This window comes from Aulostomus chinensis, chromosome 18, assembly GCF_037954235.1.
Source record: "Aulostomus chinensis isolate RoL2024-O1b breed Wild chromosome 18, RoL_Achi_v1.0, whole genome shotgun sequence".
Classification (NCBI taxonomy): domain Eukaryota; kingdom Metazoa; phylum Chordata; class Actinopteri; order Syngnathiformes; family Aulostomidae; genus Aulostomus; species Aulostomus chinensis.
Window position 1 is genome coordinate 7,831,347 of NC_141337.1, and position 21,224 is coordinate 7,852,570.

General features: G+C 42.7%; 1 protein-coding gene across 1 annotated transcript in view; it reads left to right on the forward strand.

The window, feature by feature from the left end:
- The window catches only part of LOC147244925 (inactive phospholipase C-like protein 2), a 73,290-nt gene that overhangs the window by 40,777 nt on the left and 11,289 nt on the right, over positions 1-21,224 (forward strand). Inside the window, exons 2-4 of the mRNA XM_086185800.1 lie at positions 2,177-4,663; positions 10,591-10,794; positions 14,261-14,336. Of these exons, the coding sequence (XP_086041926.1) occupies positions 2,177-4,663; positions 10,591-10,794; positions 14,261-14,336 (2,767 nt within the window). The remainder of the gene's footprint in view (positions 1-2,176; positions 4,664-10,590; positions 10,795-14,260; positions 14,337-21,224) is intronic.

Genomic DNA, 21,224 nt, shown 5'->3' on the forward strand with positions numbered 1-21,224 from the left:
AACATTTGCTCTGTTTGTCTGCTTTCTGTCTCGCTGAGCTTTTGTTCCATATCCCCAATACTCCAGTCAGCGTAGATGTCCTTCTCGTCAATTTCGCAAACGGCCCCGAAGTTGCAAAATGTAGGAAACCAAGAATTTTTTGGGGTTTGTTTTAAAAATAGAGTTTATAAGTGTAGTTTTCTGTCGCAGCTAGGAGACAAATAAGCAGGCTTGTGAGATTAAAGACATTTGGGTTGCAATCTGATCTCTTGATTCAAGATTCATCTGTTTCTACAAGCACCATGGTGGGTAAGGCCTGGATATGCTGCTAAACCAGCATTCTTCCTGCCCTCTCAGCCATGTGCCTGTGGGTTTAAGCACCAGCTCTCACAAAAATTGCATGCAAACAGCGTTTTGAACTGCAGAAAATAAATTGGTGGTTAACTTTATTTGAACACATGTTGAGCTTCTTTTTTGACCCTGGTGGTCAACGTTGCCACAGCGTAACCATCAATGTAAGACCAGAGAAGTCTGTAGAATTTCCTCAAGTTGTTTTAATTTATTTTAGAATGGCTTGCGTTTTCTATTGCATTTATTTCCATCACTGAAGGATAGTGAAGATAGAGGTCGTCAAACAAGGGCAAAAATAGAGAGGGATGATCAGGTCATTTCTCTGGCTTTGCGTCAAGTGATGCTCATCAATCAGGATGATGTACCAGGCGTCATCTGCCTCTGACCGTCAGGTGGAAGATGAATAGACCTGAGATGCTCCAATCTTGCTGTAGTTGAACTCTGGGGAGATCCGTCAGATCAGTGCAGGCATCGTCCGCTTTCTCTGGGTAGAGACATATTTTCTGTCAAATGCATGAAGCAAGAACTAAGGTGGCTATGGTCGCATTAATTTAACATTAGATGTGTTGCCAGTAGTAAACAAACATCTCCGCTGAGATGTCATTGTGGTACTAGATGTTTTAGCAAAATAACTGTTTTTGGTTTTAGTTTCAACAATGACTCTCAAAGGTTTTGCGGTCTAGAATTTTTAATATGGAACTGTAATTTGTGGATTGGTTTGATTTTAATGGCCTGTACTCTGCGGTGTGCATTATTCAACAGGCACATTTCGAAGGCCTAAACCAAGGCATCTGAATTCAGGCTTTCTAGCAAACCACAGCTCTGGGTGGACATACTGTAGGGTAGCATTGACTGCCTACTGTTTGCCAGCAAGGCTGTAGACGTTCAGCCATGTTGTGACAGGTTGAACATCTGTTTTACTACTTTCACAAATTTTGCTTTGATGCGGTTCCCTTTGAGCTTCATCAAATATTGTCCTTTGATTTGGTTTGCAAGAAACATCCCTATGTGAGGTTGTATGTAGGATGAATATTCAACCAGCAAACCTCATTTGCAGTTGTGAGGTAATGTGAAACTGATTTTAAAGCCCCTCAATTTTTGATTTGAGCCAAACCTAAATTTCATTTCCAATTTTGTACCCTATTATTAAAGCAAGTGGCCTTGTTTTAAAAAGAAACAGCCATCATGTTGCGAAGCATACTACATTTTTTTGCAGTTAAAACCTCAGAAGTGTTTTATGCTTTCAAATAATGTTATGCAATTCATAATCTTAGAAAACAGGGAGATGCGCATTTTAAAACATGCATGTTTACTCTTCAGGCTGTTTACCTGTTCACAATGCATTTTTAAATAACGTCAATTTTTTTTTTCCCGTTTTTATACTCAAATGTCAAATCAGTCCCTGCATGGGGCAAATAACCCACTGAGTCCCATCTCCATAAATATGAGTCCCAGCATGTTGAGTCACTTGTTACAAAGAAAAAACAGAAAATAAACAATCCCACCAAGCAAACAATAACCATCTCATGGCACTAAATGAATGCACTTACATTTGTTCTTTAAGAAGCTCAGCGCAGCTCATTCATGTAAGTGGTATATTAAATCAGCATAACAGATAACAGATTTTTGTATTTTTTGAATGATCTTTTTTTTAATTTAGAATTCTGGGTGTAGTTCTATAAAATTGTAGAGTTGCTCTGCAATGAAAATAACCACAAATTCAGAATTTCTCCTCCTTCCTCACACACAATATGATTCCATAAATATTCACAGCTGTTTCATGAATTCAAGTCTAACAAAGAACCCTTTCCACACCCAAAATGCCCCCACCCTATTCTTTTTACAGGATGGTTCCAAGCAGAGACAGGTGAGGAAGAAGACAGTTTCCTTCAGCACCATGCCAAGTGATCGCAAGATAAACAGCACAGCTGCTTGCATGGCTTTCATGATGGAGGGCTGTGAGATGAAGAAAGTGCGCTCCAACTCACGCATGTATAACCGCTACTTCCTTCTGGATCCAGACATGCATTGGCTTCGTTGGGAGCCATCCAAAAAGGATTCAGAGAAGGCAAAACTGGAGATCAAGAGCATTAAAGAGGTCCGTTTAGGAAAGAAAACTCCAGTTCTTCGCAGCAATGGTCTCTCAGATCAGTTCCCTGATGAATGCGCCTTTTCAATCATCTATGGAGATAACTATGAGTCTTTAGATTTGGTAGCTAGTACAGCAGATGTGGTCAGCACTTGGGTAATGGGCCTAAGGTACCTTGTGTCTTATGGTCGGCACACTGTAGACATGGTGGAGCCAAGTCAGCCAAGTCTACGAACTTCTTGGATTGGCTCAGTGTTTGAGCTTGCAGATATGGAAAAGGAAGGACACATAGACCTGTTTAGGGCCACTCAGATAATCAAGGGGCTCAACCCTGGAATGAAAGAGTCCAGGATAGAACTGAAGTTCAAGGAACTCCAGAAAGCTAAAGAACAATATGGAGAGAGAATTAACATGGACACCTTTGTGGAGGCCTACTGTGAGCTCTGCACACGGCCAGAGATTTTCTTCCTGCTGGTGCAGTTCTCCAGCAACAAGGAGTATCTGGACAGTAAAGATCTGATACTATTCGTAGAGGTGGAGCAGGGTGTGGAAGGTGTAACTGAGGACATGTGCAGGGATATAGTTCAAAAATTTGAGCCATCTGCTGAAGGCAGGGAAAGGAGTTACCTGTCCATTGATGGATTTACACACTACCTCCTCTCTTCTGAATGCCACATCTTTGACCCTCAGCACAAACGAGTGTGCCAGGATATGACTCAGCCCCTATCCCACTACTACATCAACTCCTCACATAATGCCTCTCTTCTGGAAGACCACTTTTGGGGTTCGTCAGACATCAGCAGTTACATTCGAGTTCTGAGGATGGGCTGTCGCAGCATTGAGGTTATTGTATGGGATGGCCCTGATAATGAACCAGTGGTGTATGTAGGAAGCTCTGTAGCCTCACAGCTAGCATTCTCAAAGGTCCTGGACATTATAAATCAATATGCTTTTGAGAGCTCTGAATATCCCCTGATTCTCTGCTTGGTGGCCCACTGCTGTATCCCCCAGCAGAGGGTTATGGCCCAGCACATGAAAAAGATACTTGGAGACAAGCTCTATGTTGAATCCCCCAACAAAGAGGAAAACTACCTACCCTCTCCTGAGAAACTCAAAGGTAAAATCCTCCTCAAGGGTAAGAGGCTCCCGCCAAGCTTCACTGATTCTGAGGGGGATGTGACAGAGGAGGAGGAGGGTTTGGAAATGTCCAGGAGAGTGGGAGCAGATGAGAAGGACCAGCTAAATGGCTTGGGCTGCAAAAGACTCAGGCTGTGCAAGGAACTCTCTGATCTTGTATCTCTCTGCAAATCAGTTCAGTTCAGGGACTTCGAGATCTCAAAAAGGGACCAAAAATATTGGGAAATTTGCTCCTTCAATGAGGTGGATGCAAACAGGTTTGCCAATGAGTTTCCAGAGGAATTTGTCTGTTACAACAAGCGCTTTCTCTCCAGGGTATATCCCACACCCATGAGGATAGATGCCAGTAACATGAATCCTCAAGATTTCTGGAAATGTGGTTGTCAGATTGTGGCTATGAACTACCAGACACCAGGACTGATGATGGACCTCAACCTAGGCTGGTTCAGGCAGAATGGCAACTGCGGGTATGTGCTGCGGCCAGCCATCATGAGGGAGGAGGTGTCCTACTTCAGTGCCAATGCTCGGGACTCCCTGCCAGGGGTATCAGCCCAGCTCCTTCATATCAAGGTCATTAGCGGGCAGAATCTTCCCAAGCCCCGTGGCTCTGCCGCTAAGGGTGACGTGGTGGAACCCTACATATATGTGGAGATCCATGGCATCCCAGCGGACTGTGCCGATCAAAGAACCAAGACCGTTTCCCAGAATGGTGACAATCCTATTTTTGATGAGAGTTTTGAATTTCAGATAAACTTACCGGAACTTTCTGTACTTCGCTTTGTGGTGCTGGATGATGACTACATCGGAGACGAGTTCATTGGCCAGTACACCATCCCTTTTGAGTGCCTCCAGCCAGGCTATAGGCATGTACCCCTACAATCCCTGACAGGGGAGTTCCTCCCAAACACCACCCTGTTTGTCCATGTAGCTATCACAAACAGACGGGGTGGAGGAAAGGGTCATAAGAGAGGTATTTCTGTCAGGAAGAGCAGGAAGGCCCGGGAGTACACCAACACCAAGACTACGGGGATAAAAGTTGTGGATGAGCTCTTCAGAGCTTCCACCCAGCCCCTGCGGGAGGCCACAGACCTCAGAGAAAATGTACAGGTAAGGAACAATATATTAGTGAAACATGAACTAGTTTGTGCCGTTGATATACCTTAAATCAATGATTTGACGAGTGTGATTGTTTTAAAATTTTGGGTCCTAGATGTCTTCAGTATCAGTGTGTTTATACATTTTGGGGTTATGCAGCCAGGCATTTGTTTGCTATCAGTGCCTTAAGTTTTTTTTTAACTGATTCCCAAACTTTGCTTCTTTTTTTTTTTTACATCTGAGTACTTTACCACTACACTGATTTTCAGTGTTCCCCTTACATGTATGTACACATTTGTGCATGTATATGTGTGTATGTATAATACACCAGAAGTCTGTCTCTGGAACCATCAGGGTCTCTGATATGTTTGTGATGACCCCTCTTTTTTCGCCCCAGTATTTGCCGCAGGCTCTGCAGGTACCTGGTGTGTTCTCAGCTGTTAATTTCTTTCTCTTAAATAATGTTTTTATCGTGTTAATTTAAACTTTTTTAAGTCCAACAAAAAAATAGCACACAGCTTAATGATATACAGTATGATAATAAAGGGTACTACAGATGTATTATATAGAGTCATTTGTAGTTCCCCGTATTATCATATATCATTAAGTTGTGTGCTATATGATGATAAAGGGAACTACAGATGTATTATATAGAGTCATCTGGCTCTTGGACGAAATGCCAAACTTAAGACAGTCCACAAACAACAGGTGGCTACGTCTACTTCTTGTTAACAATGGCCGGGTCAAGTGTCTCTCCCAACCACGACATTAAACACAGCACCAGCAACAAAATATGATCTGCCAGTGGAGCCTAAGAAATAACAAATGCTGACGTCTACTTCATTATCCCAGAATTTTGATCCCTCAGGAGCATCATACGTCATTTATTTGTGTGAAAATGTGGCTCTGAAATATCCTGTCATGTCTTAATAAAGCCTTAGAAATGCAAAGGATACATCTAACTGATGAGAATGACACATATCTTGATGAAGTCAAACATGTCAAATGTCTAAAAATGTATGAAAAATCAGAGAAACCCTTCCCTCCAAATATAACAGCATGTCTGCGCTGAAGATCTAAATGGTTGTGATTCCAGCGGAACTCAGTTCAGCTGCTGTTGTGGGTACAGGCTTGTCGGCGATTGTGCTCAATTAATGTTACATAAGAGAACGGCAATAAAGTGACATTAGTGTGCAATTAGCAGGTTTATGAATAGTGTAATCATTAATGAGGGACAATTACTGCCCAGGGGAAAGGTCTGAGTTGCTAGGCATTTAGTGTTCTACTTAAAAACTCCACCAGCTGAGAAAATGAAGATTAGTAACCTCTGTGTGTATTCCACAGACAAACACTGGCAAAAGCCTGTCACCACTGTTTATAATTTAGCTTGTGATGAGCTAAGAACAAAAAATACAAAGCATGTCTCATTTTTCTCAGTGTACACATCATGACATAAGGAAAGCTCGTACACCTTTTACATCTCTTATGTACTGTTTTTCTGTTGTCAGGTAAGCTCTTTGTTTCTCTGACAACTTTTAAAAAGAAGTATTCCACTTTGAACTGTTGACACAGCACCAAAAAAATGAAAGCAAAAATGTAAGATTTATAGATGTTACAATGAGACAAGAGTGCAACAGATCGGAATGAGAAGAAGAGGCCATGATCTGTTGTATTTAAGCGATAATTAAAACTTTTAGCGAGAAAGATGACATCGCCTGACATGGTGCCTGACAGAGTTCCCTCCATAAAGACTTATTTTGATATAAATATTGCTATCTAACTTACATCAAATTGTCGATCAGCTCCTTTAATTTGATTTAAAATGTGTTGGATGAAGACAGGATTAACATAATCAGATTTATAATGTTGATGCTTGGCTATGTGCAAAGACATAAAATTAGACAGACTCATCTGTTTCGGGTCATAAAAAGCTGTATCCATTATCAGTGAGCAGTGACCTCAGTGTAATGGTGCAGAAAACAAAATAGATGTGATCAGAGACCCAGCAGCATGCTGTCATGCATTCTGTTGTTGAGGGTAAAGCTCGCTCTGTGTGTGTGTGTGTGTGTGTGTGTGTGTGTGTGTGTGTGTGTGTGTATGTATATATATATATGTATATATATATATATATGTATATATATGTATATATACACGTATGTATATACGTATATACGTGTATATATACGTGTGTATATATATGTGTGTATATATACGTATATACGTGTATATATATACGTATATGTGTACTGAAACTGAAAAATTACTTTAACAGCTGTGTAGTTTTTGGTTGTTGTTTTTTTTTTTTACTGGAAGCTCCTCCTCTGTCATACCCTCACAATACAACACCATCATTGTGTAACAGAATATGACACATTAATCATTTTATCTTGAATATCTTGCTTTCTAATCATTGAAAGCAGGGGGTGGCATGGCTAGGAGGTAGGGTAACCGAAGAGTCGCTGATTCGATCCTCACTTTCCCCGGTGACCATGTCCAAGTGTCTAACCCTAACCCTAACCCTAACTCTGAGCAAGATACCGAACCCCTAATTGTTCCTGATGGCCCTGCGACGGACCGGCGACACGTCCAGGGTGAACCCCTGCCTCTTGCTCAGCCAGCTGGGATCGTCTCCAGCCCCCCCCCCCCCCCCCCCCCCGTGACCCTTAACGGATAAGCGGTAGAAAATTGATGTATAATCATTGAAAGCCTAAATTATAGTGGAACTTAAATTTTGATTCATTGCCAGGCTCTCCTTGCTATGGTGAAACTCAAATCGGGGATCTCGTGCTAAGTATGGAGATAAATCACCGGCCGTTTGTCACAGCTGACACTCGTGTCTGTTTCGAATGTCTCTCAGAATCTAATCGACAGGCTCAGAGAAAAAAAGTGCTGGGGGAATAGACGATTGCATGTCTATCAGTCTGCATTTAACCTGATCAAACAACTGGTCAACACAACACATTTTCCACAGGTTTGAAATGTAAATGTGTCTTTTTGAAATGAAGAGATAAAAGTTGATTCAAAGAATGAAAGAGGGTGAATGAAGGGGTTTTGTAAATAAGTCCTTTTGCCTTTCAAATGTAAATTCAAGGTAATGTTGTTGTGTTGATCCTGGTGCTTTGGATCTGGAGCGAGATATTGAGGACACAAGAAGCTGGACAGCTCTGGAATCCTCACCGCCCTTGACCGGAAATTAGATATTAATGTGAGGAAAAGAAACCTCTCCGGTACACAAATTAAAATGATCTTATGCCTCGATAGCAACGTACACACATCAGATGTTGCCGTCAAGAGGGCTTTTTTGTTGTTGTTAATTTTTCTTTTTTCCCTCGCCAAGCGCTTTTAAGACTTCTTTCATCCCACAGCAAAGCTTCCAGGTGGTTTGCTTTGAATAATAACAGAGAGAGACAAGGGCATTCGACTAATAAAAAGACACTGACCAGTGGACAGATGGATTGCCGTGTTTTGTTTTTGGATCAGAGCAACAAATCAATTACTTCTACACGCGACTTGAATCCTTCCTGGAGTGCTACTGCCGCTGCTGCCGCTGCTGCTCAGGAACTTTACAAAGTGCTGATGGAAGTGGAGCAGAGCTGCCAGCCTGGAGGGAGTTTCTGTTTTAATTTGCTGAAAAGTATGGGTTTCCTCATCGGCTCTGTAGCATTCACCATTACTCAATGCTGTTTCCCTCAAGAGAGGAAGTGAGAATGCACAGATAGAAGGAGGGAAACGGTCAGAGAGCGGGGGGGGGGCAGACGAACACAAAAGCAGTGTTGTAACGGGACACAAAGCTCTCATTTGGGGAATGTTGGAAGGGGAGTTACGTGGGGGGGAGGGGACTAATTAAAAACACAATCCTCTCATTGGGTTTTGTAACATCGCTTGGAAACAGTATGGCCTTTTATTGCATCACAGTGACTGAAACACATTTGTGGTCCCATGCATCCACACGTGGAATTCTACAAAGCCTAATGAATGCTAATAACTTCAGCCAGGACCCCCGGCTGGACGCCAACACATGTCGTCACACACGCTGGTTCACGCACACACATAATCCTGCACCAGCACCTCAGAGATGCCCAGCTTCCACCATTGTGTGCCTCAGTAGCTGCTTTCAGTGGCGCAAGAGGTGTTAACTGTGGCTGAGGCTCAGCATATAGATGCCAACTGCATCCCCTGACCACACTCTCCGTCTACAGGAAGGTCGGGCCCCGCGGTGACAGCAAATCCTCTGGGGAAGGCCATGTAGATTTTTCCTGCAGGCCTGGAGGTCTAGCCAGGGGAGACAGCTGGTTCCCACACTGCAGAGTGCTGAGTGTGTGAACGGTTTTCTAAATATTAACACCACCTCTCCAAGTTTACCTTCTCACTCTCTCTCTCTCTCTCTCTCTCTCTCTCTCTCTGTCTCTCTGTCTTTCTCTTTCTGTCTGTCACCTGGCTTGTATTTCCTTTACTTCTCATCATCATCAGCATCACACCATTCTCCTGCACTCTCAGACTCTCTCTCACTCTCCGTTCTTTTTTTTTTTTTTGTCCATTAATCAAACTAATTAACCGGATGGACGGTGAAAAGCAGTTGGCCTGGTTACTTTGCTTGAATTCCCATGCCTGCAGGAGAATGTAATGGGTGCCGGAGAGACTTTGGGCTCTCAGGGAAGTGAGCTGGAAAGCAGGCTTGGCCCTGAGATTATGATTAATCCAAATACATGAAGAAATGTGTCTTTGCAAAGGTTTAGAAGCTGCTTTTGAAAATAGTCCTGACTTTAGGTGTGTAGGTTGACAATTAGAGGAAATTCTCACATTCTGAAACAAGATTAAAAAAAAAAAAGACATTTTCAAGAAAACAATACCATCATAAAGTGACAAAAACAAAACAGAAACAGATTTCTCTTTGTTTTGGATGAAATTACTTCCTTTTTTTGAGGCTTAAATTCATATATATATTTTTTTTTTTTATTCCAATTTTTCTCAAGGACACATCAGTAGAAACTGAGCGCTGTGATTAACGGCTGACCAGTTCCCCTGAATGAAACACATCTGCCCTTGATGAAGGGAAAAGATTTCCCATCAGTGATAAATTAAATACACGAGAGATGTCGCGGCATTTTAGCTAAAATGTAAAATGGTCCATTTGTCTCTTGTGCTCAGAGACGAACCGCAGGAGTGATTTGTATTGAATTTGATAGTTTAGTTCGCCCAAGAAGGGAAAATATTTGTGGTGGAAAAGCTGTAGATAATGGGATAGATGAGTAGGAGAAATTAAGAAAGAGAGGAATGAGCGAGGAAATGTGATTAGCACCTCCTGGCTGTGGTCCGAGGTTTGGCGCCTCAGAGCCTCCGGGCTGTTGAATAAGCAGACTGACGTTATGGGAAACTGATCATTTTGTCAAGACAGATTATCTTGTTTGTGCTCTGTGGAGAGTTTGTCAGTCCCTCTCATTAAATCTTCAATCCCAAGGTCATCTGTTGAAGTGACTGTTGTGTGTGTCATATCTCTTCGCAGTCTGTCTTTTGCCCCGTAGAATAACTTTGCAGTTATTTTATTTAGAAAGTATGATTCTTGATTTAGTTGGTTTCATTGAAACAGAGACTGACTGCGGTGGTAGTGATAAAAGATGTTAGGAATAAAACAGAATGGCACAAGATATTCTTGAAAAGCCAAACTGGAAGAAAAATGCAGATGTGGTTGTAGAAGAATTTTGATTTTGAGATAACATTCAACCGAGCATTATATTAATCAAGATAGACATTTTAAGACCCGAGGCAAGGTTTGTGCCATTTTAGGTGGTTTTTACTGGGCTTTTTTGTGCTCTACTTCATGTTTTAAGCCTTGTTTACTTGCTTTAAAAAGTTATATACCCATTGTGTGTGTGTGTGTGTGTGTGTGTGTGTGTGTGTGTGTGTGTGTGTGTGTGTGTGTGTGTGTGTGTTCGCCTCAGAATGCCATGGTGTCATTCAAGGAGCTCTGTGGTCTGACGCCAGCAGCCAACATGAAGCAGTGCATCCTGACAGTGTCTTCCTGGCTGATGAACAGCGAGCGATCTCTGAGGGTGACAGTGGACCTGAGTGAGACGTACCCCACCATGGAGGCTCAGGGTCCAGTTCCGGAGCTGCTGCGCAAAGTGCTCAACGCCTACGACATGGTAAATATCCTGCAGGCACATGTGTGCCCCTACGGAGTCTGCAAATGCACCATCACATTCACCTATTTGTTTCTATTCATGTTATTGTGAGAATCTATCACAAAAATGCGGTTCAACTGTTGTCCAACTCTGTGGCGTCTCTGCTTTCAGTTCCCTCTAATCACAGGATTATATGTGACTCACAGCTGTGCCTGGAAGGCTGAGAATTGAGCTAGACACCTATTTCATCTGCCTGTTTGGTGGATTTCAATGTCCCCACTCAGGAAATCTCCCAGGATGTGTGAGGTGACCCATCACGCAACAACATGTGATGTTGCCTCTGTTTGGAGTGGATGGAAAGTGTTTTAGCAGCTTGATATGTCCTAAGAAGTCAATATTTAATCTCACACACACACACACACACACACACACACACACACACACACACACACACACACACACACACACACATCACGCACCTGAAAACTTGCAATGGTCCAGACAACAAAATAATGGTATATAGTGCATCAAATTTCCTTAACATACCTTTGCAATACTTTCAACAAAACAATATTTGTTACCAAAGTCTAATTAGAAAAAAAAATCTAGTTGAGACACATAAATGCATCTGAGACAGCAACACTCCAAGATAAAGTGTCAAACACTGTGCTGCTCTGGGCATCGAACAAGGATCATACAAAGCGGTTGATTTTGTGCTACCCTCCTCCTTTCATTTGATTAATTCACTCACAGAAGCCCTCACATGTGTCTTAGCCCCCCCCCCCCCCGCCCCCATCATGTTGTCAAGTTGCACCAGTCTTTGTATAATTTGACAAGTCCTTCTCATTCTGCCTCCTCTCTTAGAAGAAGGCTGTGTTCTTCACCTCTTGACATTGGCACACACACCCCCCCCCCCCAAAAAAAAAACAGGCTTGAGGATTCTGTCCGTAATTATCACCCCCGTCCCCTCTGAGGCTAGAAGTTTAGCTGCTGAAGTGGGTCACAAACAAGGAACGGAGTTGTTGCCTCCCATGCTGCCGGGGTCGATGCTGCTTCCGCCTCTAACACCTCCAGGAAGGCATCAGAAGCAGCGGCAGCGGCTCCACGTAGAATCAGCTTCTGCTTTTATGATGCCTGGGACCGAGAGGCTGTCAGAGCAGCTCCCATGCTCCAGTCCACAAACCCGTTCCATGGGGTCAAGCAGAAACGCACAGAGTTGCATTATTAACAGTGTTTGTTTGGGGGGGTTTTTCAACCCACAAGTCCAATTTTTGTTAACCCCAATGAAATGTTTTTGTAAAGGATGATTGGAATTGTTTATTTTTGGGACGTTTTGACGCTGATATTCTGCAGTATGCGGCTACAGGCAGGCTGTTAATATTCCAGCACAGACAAAGACTGCTGTTCCGGTCGGTCATGCCTGTTATGGTACTTTTCACAGCTGATGATATCGTCTGAGGAGGAAGTGTACTGCTCATTAACTCCTGGATGTCGGGGCTTTTTTGTTGTTTTTGCGTTTGCTTTCTAAAAATTGGCCTGTTGACACACTCCTGCTCAAGAACAAAGGGCCCAGTGTGTGTGTGTGGGTTTTTTTTGTTTTGTTTTTCTTCTTTTTTTTTAAAGCGCCAAATCACAACAGAGGTTATTTCATGGCATTTTTCAGAGGAGATTCAGAATCACACTCTGAGCAAACACTCGGTGACAGCAGCGATGGAGAGCTCTCTTTTCGGAGGCAGAAACATCAGAGCCGACCCAAACATGAAGACATCAGAGAAAGTGAGACAGAGAGAGATAGACAGACAGAGATGGGGAGGGACAGACATGCTAAAGGGAAGATTAAAAATACCGAGTGAAAATCTTGTTTTGCTGACCTGATGTACAAGTGTACTCTGAGACGCTCTTCAATGGGTGTTTTTATAGATTCCCCCCAAAAAAAGCCTCTTAAACTGGATTTTTCAAAAATATTCATGAAGATTTGAGAGGAAAACAACAATTTCTGGAGTTTAAGACTACATCAAGAGTTTTTATACATGTCATTCTGGGCTGAACTCCCTTTCACCAGTGTCATGCCCCTGAGCTTCGTCTCAGAAGCCTCTTCGAGCTGAGGCGAGAGCACGTAAACCTGGTGTGAATGATTCGTCTCCATCTTAACAGACTTGAAAAAGGGTGCCCACGACTCGCTGCCGAGCCTCTTCTTCACTACTGACAGAAAATCAGCCAATAGGAAAATTAATTTCCAATAGCCAGGTTTCAACCAGCTGCGGGTAGTCATTTTGCACAGTTCGAGCACAATATGTAGAATTCTTTTTTTTAATTTCAACTCTCAAGACTTTAGAGACTGTAGCAGATTTTCAGCTGAAAAATTATGGTTTGGAGACTTGGTAAACCAGCAGCTGTCTGTCAATATTCAGATTAGTTTTACCAGCATCTCATCGAGAGTCAGCACTTGTGCGTCAACACTCGGTCGAAGCAGAAATCAAGGAAGGCGTAGTGTGGTTACAAATGTTGCATTCAAGACTTCTTTCCAGCTCAATTTCATTATTACTACAACTCCATACAGATTTACTAAACAAACCCAAAAAACAATTATGCTTCTGTGTTTATTTGATAATAGGGAATGTACAAAACTGTCAAGCTTTTGAAACCAAAATGAGAGGAAACAAGACAAGGCACACACACACACACACACACACACACACACACACGCTATATGAGAGTGCACTTCCTGTCTCCCTGCTCGCTTAGCTTCCTCCTCAATTTTGCAGGGCTGATCCAGCTGCTCCTTGTCAGCCTGTGACCTGATGGTTCAGTCTTTAACCGCGCAGCAGCATGTTGGTCAGATTGGAAGTGAGGAGGTGAAAATTGGAACCTGAATCACTGCCAGTCTTTGCTTCCTCGCGGTACGCGTGCCATTTCGGTACAGATAGTAGACGACAGTAGAGGTGGAAACGCAGGCACAGTCCAAGCCGCATGTTTGAAGAAACAGTTGTTGCACTGCGAAACAGCCTCACTGCTTAAAATGTGACACAGCAACAGTGAGCAAATAAACTTGACAGTGCTGTTTGTACACAAGTAATCTGCTTTCAGTGATTATGATCTTATCCTAATTAAGAGAATCAGACAAACGCGCTTGCATGACAGCTCGGTTTATGGCGGTGTAACAGTGCCAGTAACTGTGAGCGCAGATGAGCTCCATGTGTGTGAATGCTGTGAAAACATTTGCAAAAATCATATGCATGTGTGGTTGTTTGAGTTGAGTCCTCTACATCTGCGCGTAGAAATCTCACAGATATTGGCAGCGTTATACTGCCGTATACATCTTGTCTGACTTGTTGAAATAAACAGTGACACCTCTCAGTGACTTCCTTCCTCCTTTCCATTTGAGTCATATTCATGTGATATAAAAATTCCCAGTGTGCTTTCCAGGAAATGCTGGTGTGAGAAACAATGCCAACTGATAATGACTTTTCCTGTTGTTTTCGTCTAGATGATCCAAACCAGCAGAACACTGATAGAGTCGGCCGACGTGGTCTACTCCAAGCTCACACAAGCACAGCGGGCAGGTGGGTGACCTATGTTGATAACAACAAGGTGTTTAACAGGTGAAAGCACAGGTGATCAGTTTGTAACACTGAGGTGAGACGAGTGGAGGGCATAAAGTTCCCTGTTGAAGGTGCCTCTTACAATTCAAGGATAAATCCAAACAACCCATTCAGTGTTTCTCTGTGCTGGGTGTACACTGCCGGATAATCAGGCTGACCTCGGGTCTGAGTCAACCTCCCACCCCCTCGTCATCAAAAGGAAAAGTTATGTATTACTGAGCAGAAACCTGCAGTAGCCAATGAGATCAAGTTGATCGAGAAACTATTTCATATTTTGTGTACAGCTACCAAACCGTAGCGCCTTGGGCGGAAGTGTAACTCCAGGCTTGTATCACCAAATGTTGCATGAATGGCACGCCATTTCTTAAGTCATTCAGTATGCTAACATGATGCGTTTTGTGCTCAGACAATGGAAGTCTATGGGGGAGTTCACACAAAAAATAACATGAATATTAAGAACAAATATGACCACATATTTAAACAGAAAACAGAACCCATACAGAGTCAGTCTTCTCATGACTTCATCCACATTTGCTTCTGCTTTTCTCTGCAAAACATATTGCACACGAGCAATGCGGCCAGTTTACAATGACTGTCCACCTCCATGCTGCTGCTGTTGTTTTTTTTATGTTGTTGTTTTTTTTTTATCCTGAAGTCACATTTAATCAGTTTCTGTATCTTGGAGTCCCTGGAGTCGCCACGCTGGGGGATGGACAGCGAGTGTGGTCGCGCATCTCGATCGAATCCTCTGCTTTTAAATTCGGCTCCGATTTGAACAGCCGCTAATGCGCACCAGCTTAAGCAAACCACAAGACAAAAGCGACATTCGCCAAACAGGCTCGTTCTCTTCGGTTCAATGACTCATATAGTGGAAGAGCGCTCATCTGCAGCCTTCAAATGCATTATGTGTCCTCTTGCCTAATAGAGCGAGCGTAGTGTATCCACTCCTACTACATCTCAACATCTACAACAGGGGCTGTTGTCGATTGGCCATCATCGGTGAATCAGCGCGGAGTAGTTATCATGTCAGTGGGCAGGTGAAAACAATCAGCCAGCCACACAGATAAAGGGCTGCAGGAGAAAAGGGACGTAGAGCAGAAACCTCCTTTGAGAGGAGAGAAATGAATAGCTTTGACAGAGTGTGGAGTGAGAGGGGGAGGATGGCAAAACAGAGAAAAGGATGGAACTAAAGAAGCCTTTTGTCATGTTTTTTTGTTTTTTTTTTTCAGGGAGCTTAGTGTGAGAGCTCCAGCCTCCTGCCTCCAGGAGAGGTTAAAATTGACACATAGGAACATATTTTACATGTTCCTGCTGCACATCTTTATGCAGCAGGCAAATAAAGACCTCTCTGAAATGAACCACAACTGACAGATGTAGGTCTGTGGGAGATTTTTCAACCCTCCCGAGCCGTTTCAGGGTGTTTTTTTGTTTGTTTGTTTGTTTTGCTCCAGTTTTATTCAGGATGGGCTCATTCTTCACCACAATATCCTGCACCTCTATGGAAACAGCACATTCATGGCCAGGAGATTGGAAAACTCTGTACAAATATACAAATATAATGCCATAAATAAGGAAATAAAATAGATTTCTTTCATAATTTATTTTACAAAAAGTAAAAGTTTTCAGCTGTCTACAGGTTTTCACATCCTGCAGTTTTGATGAATGTTTCATGTCTCAGCTGAATCAATCAGGCAGAATTCTTTGAAGATCTGGTTAGTGCAAATGGTTTATTTTTAGTCATTTTTTTAGAATAAAAACACTCAGATGTTATCATTTTTCGCTTAGATGCTGTTATTTTCCGAATAAAGGCATACATCACATATAATTTGTTCAAGGAAAGTCAGATATTTTGTATTTTAACTGCTGATATATATATATATATATTAAGAAATTTGCATGTTAATCCAACAGGGAATTTTGGAGTGTCAATATGTGGTGCAAACACAGAACGACACTTGCAATTACTTTGAATGTTTTTTTTGCTTATTATTGTATGGATTTTTAATTTATAGCACAATACAATGTAAGTATTATAGGTAAAAAAAATAAATTGTTTCACAACAAGCACAAAAATGAACAAAAGTGAGCCTAAGTCTAAAAACACCCCTTCCTTGACTGAGGAAGTGTAGTGATCTGTCCATCCGTTGTCAACCTTTTATAGGCTGGAGCCCCACCAGGCGAGAGGCAGGGTTGACCCTGGATGGGTCGCCACTCCATTGCAGGGCCGCATATAGAGACAGACGTCCAGTCACATTCGCACCTGCAGGCAATTTTAGAGCCTCCATTTAACCTAACTTGCATGTTTTTGACATGTGGGGGGAAGCTTGAGTACCTGGAGAGAACCCGGTCACACATGGGGAGGGGTGGTTAAACTACATGTAAAAACAAGTACATTATGAGATATATGTTAATGCTAAGAGCACTGATAGTAGAAATAAGGATAAAGCAGGTCAAGGGCAGTAAAATCAGGGTACTGAACACAGGTTTGTATGATACTTCGAGGTCAGACATATACTGTAGGAGGGTGAGTGGCCATGAAGCCCCCAAAAAGTAATCGGGAAGCTCTTAAAATCAATTCTAGAGTGAAATAGGAGTCGGTGTAAAGGAGTAAAAACAGGTGAGATGTGATCATGTTGACCAGACAGACCGGCTTGCTTGCTCATTCCAACCCAATATCCTGGGTTCCATAAACCAATTTAAGCCTGCTATGCCCAGCGTTCCTCCCCGGCGTCACACAGAGGCAAGCATATGCTTCCCTCAGCACCAGCGACACACCAAGATAGCCGTGTTGTGCAATTACCCAGGGATGTAGGTTGAACACTGGGGCTTCAATCACAGAGCTGTCCCCTGGGCCCGAGGTTCCCCGGCCCAGAGCTGAAAACATCTTCAAAGGAGATGACTGCAGAGTTAAGCAGAGCTTAAACCCCACACCGCCTCACTCACAGCAGTGGAGCTGGGGACTGGAGGCCAATGTTTAGCTCGCTGCTGTCAGGTAAAAAAAAAAATATTCTCAATGCCTACAAGGAAATCAACACTGCTTTATGTGTTTATTTCAAATAAGTGAATTAATTTGAATAAAGGGCCTCAAAAGCCCATAAATGGAAACCGTGTTCTCAAGCTCCATGTAATCCTTCCAATCCAACTGAAGTGAAAACATGGAAATTCCCAAATGTGGAATTAAAGGGTTCTCACAATAGTACATCTATGTAAGAACAATACAGAGAGGCAGAGGGCCGGAACGACAGCCCCGAGGGGCCTCAGTTGCATGCCAGACACAAGACTTTGCCCTGTCACCCACTCCCCTGCATTCACGCCTCCATCTGTTTTCAAATGTACATAACTCCCATATCAGAGCATTCCTGCCTTGAGACCTTTGTTGTAGCTCAGATCAATTAAAAATATCATAGCTTTAAAAGTATATAATCTGATTCAGTGTTGCTTTAAAACAAGATGCCCGAGAAATATTTTTCAACATTGCTGATCAGTAATCCAATGGTTGTTTCTGGTGCAGCACCAGAAATGAGTTTGTTGCAGAGTAACTGAGCAAAGAAGTTGTGCCATGGGTGCAGCAGTCAAGTGACTGTTGGTTTCTCCAAATGAGTGTTTACATTTTGTTTTCACTTTCAGGGGGTGTGCTGTTTTGTTTTTTTTCCAGCTGTCATGACAGTTCAGCTCTCCCGTCTGTTTAAAACATCACATTTTATAAGTGACACTTTTTTCATCGACACAAAATGTCACCGTGAGCAGAATCAGTTGTCCTGCAGACCTCCCTGTGATGATTCCAAACAGAAAGGCTTCATGACATTCCTCAAAACCAGAATCCCTTTATAAAGTAAAGCGATGGGGTGAGGGTTACTTCGATACTATGATCAACTACCAAATGAACTTGCACTCCACCTGCACCAGCTTGTATTCTTAAGTATGTTAATGAGGCCAGTCTGGTGCTATTTTGGGGTGCCACAAAACATTTGCGCCGTAGACCAAGAGGGGGCTGGTCTTTGTCAATGGCATTATCTATGAAGTGCTATTTAAAGGGCACAACAGGCCGAGGAGCAGATGGACGGCTTTACAATGCGGCTCTATTGATGCCTGATATTGTAGAAACATTGGGCGCCACCTCCTCCCAGGGCATCTTCCCTCTGGTTGCTCCTGTATAGGATGTGCTCGTGCGCCTTCACCTGGTGCAAGAGGTGGTTCATTTCCAGATAAGAAGCATTCGCTACTCCGAGATGAAATGCCTCCGCCATTGAAATCACAACACACAGCCTGCATTTGAAATTGAAAGACACAAGGCACTCTGAATGGTTTGACTGATGTCACGCCTGAAACACACCTGCGAATGTTTAGGTTTCTATTGACTGACGACGCACCCTCTAAATACCAAAATTAGGCTGAACACTCCCCCGAAAAGGCACAGCACACACATGGCACCATCCGCCAACCACCTGACGGCACAAATCAATCAAATAGGTCCCCTTCGTTTTACTCGCCACTGCCTCAAACCACAACTGATCTCTCTGAAGTTGTGTTGTAATGCTGCTTTTGTACATCAACGTTTTTTTTTTTTAAATCTGTCACCATAATCTGCCCCCTGCATTAATAAACAAATGACTAAGATAGAACTGCAGACGGCCGCTCCACCAGTCGCTGCCCCCTCTGTCATCTCCATCTGCTTCCTGTCTCATCAGGTCTCTGTTGTCTGCACTGCATGCTAAAGAGTGCAGTGATTGATGTCGCTCTCAGGAAGGCAAAGCTTTTCCATATGCAGTGTATGAAGTTTTTAAAGTAGTTGCGAACAGAACATTTTAGTGCAAATGAAGAATGACGTGACACTGTGCTGCATTATAACAATAGAATTGTCCCTGATGAGGAGAACTAGACTGATGTGTTCCGTCACACATTGCTAAGTTATTGGAGACCCGTTTACTGTTTAACTGCATCTGGTAAGAATGGCTTCTGAATGATCTCAATCTTCTGAATAATTGTTCGGTGTCTTTTAATGAAAGGGAATGGCTTCCAAAAGCACGCAAGAGAAAGGAAAACAGATTTGCTTTGCATTTGAAAGAGGCGAACGCAAGATAGCGACAGACAGTCTCATGTTTCTTACAAGATAAGTAAAATTCTTGGTTAAACTCAGGAGCATAGAGTTAAAAAAAAAAAAAAAAAAAAAAAAAACAGACCGTAAGATAAAGCAGACTCCTCTGACAAAAACCGCCACTCCATGCTGAAGTGGAGGACAGAGGGTATTCTCACACTTGGCCTCACACCATTGTCCCTCTCTCAGTCACAATGCTGCGACCCTGATCTGAGCACAATTACTTCATCGCTGAGCTGGAGACTCTAGAGTTTGCAGCATGGCAATGTAAAGACAAGGTGTAGGCCAACTCTACTCAAGGAACATTATCCAGTGGAGCAGATGATTTTTTTTGTCCTCCAAAACTGTAGTTTTGCTATTTGGTGGACTACTGGAATTTCATGCTGCAAAGCTCACCTATTGGAATCTGATTGGAATCACCAAGAAGTCGGACCACACGAAACTGGACTTTGGGGGGGACGATACGGATGGCATGATGTGAATGTGCCTTAAAAGAGAGGGAATACATGAGGGCAACGAGGTACGACAGGGGTGATAAGCAGGACCCCTTCCCCCAGGGATGAGTCAAGGGGAGAAAGGAAGTGACAGAGTGGAATAGAAAGAAAGAAAGAAAGAAAATATTACTGTTCTATACAGTATTGCTGACGTAAGTGACAAAGGATGAAAAGGCTGAAGCATTTATTTTTAGGATTGTTTTTTTTTGGCTAATTTGGTTGATTAATGACTTTCTTCTTCAGTCAATAGCAATGATAAAAAAAAAAAAAAAACCTGCAATACTGGCAAGCTTGCCTTTTCTTTTTTGTCGGCAGTCATCACCGTCCGTACTCATTGTCCCACTCTGATCTTGCGTGTCACTTGCAGCTCACTCTGTTATCAAAGGTGTGATCGGGTGTTTATGAGCCAGAGAGGGAGCACATGTTTGGTTTGTTCACACAACCCAACTTTATGTGCTTTCATGGCAGTTTTCACTCAGTTCATTTCGATGGAACTATTAAACAGGCAATTGAACGATGTTCTTATTTTTGATAAAGTGTTTATTGCATTCACATATTGCTATTGTTTTATCGCCCGTGGCTAATTAAATGTTACACTGATTCACCTGCACAGATGCTACAACACAACTGTCTCCTATGCTAAATGAGCTCTTTCTGGTTGTCTTGTTTAGCCTTGCTCTTATGAAAAGTAGTTCTATCCACTGGAAAACCACGAAGGACAGTGGAATGTTACCCTGACAAAACACTGCATCTTTCAGACAGCTCAAAAAGGCTGAATTTAAATCTTTTGATGGACTGACAGGCACTGAATGCTCCATTCATAAGCCATATGATTATGTGCAGACTGACGTTGACAAAAGCAACAGCTCAAAAACAGAGATTCACAGTGAGATGTTGGATTGGTATGGAATTGAAGGTTTTGTTGCTGTGATCAAACTGGAAGCCAAAAGGTATAATTTTGTTGTAATGGCTGTGTGAGGCACAGAAAAAGGTGCTATTAGAGGGCTGTCAGCATCGGGGAGAAGATGGGATAGGGCAGGGTAGTGTGTGTGTGTGTGTGTGTGTGTGTGTGTGTGTGTGTGTGTGTGTTCTTGTACTGGCTACATATTGAGGACTAGAATACATATTTAACCAACAGAGTGAGGACATTTTTGGGAAGTGAGGACATTTTAGCCGGTCCTCACCTCTTCAAAGGGCTGTTTGAAGGTCAAGACTTGGTTTTAGGGTTGAGGTTAGAATAAGGTTCACGTTAGGTTTAGG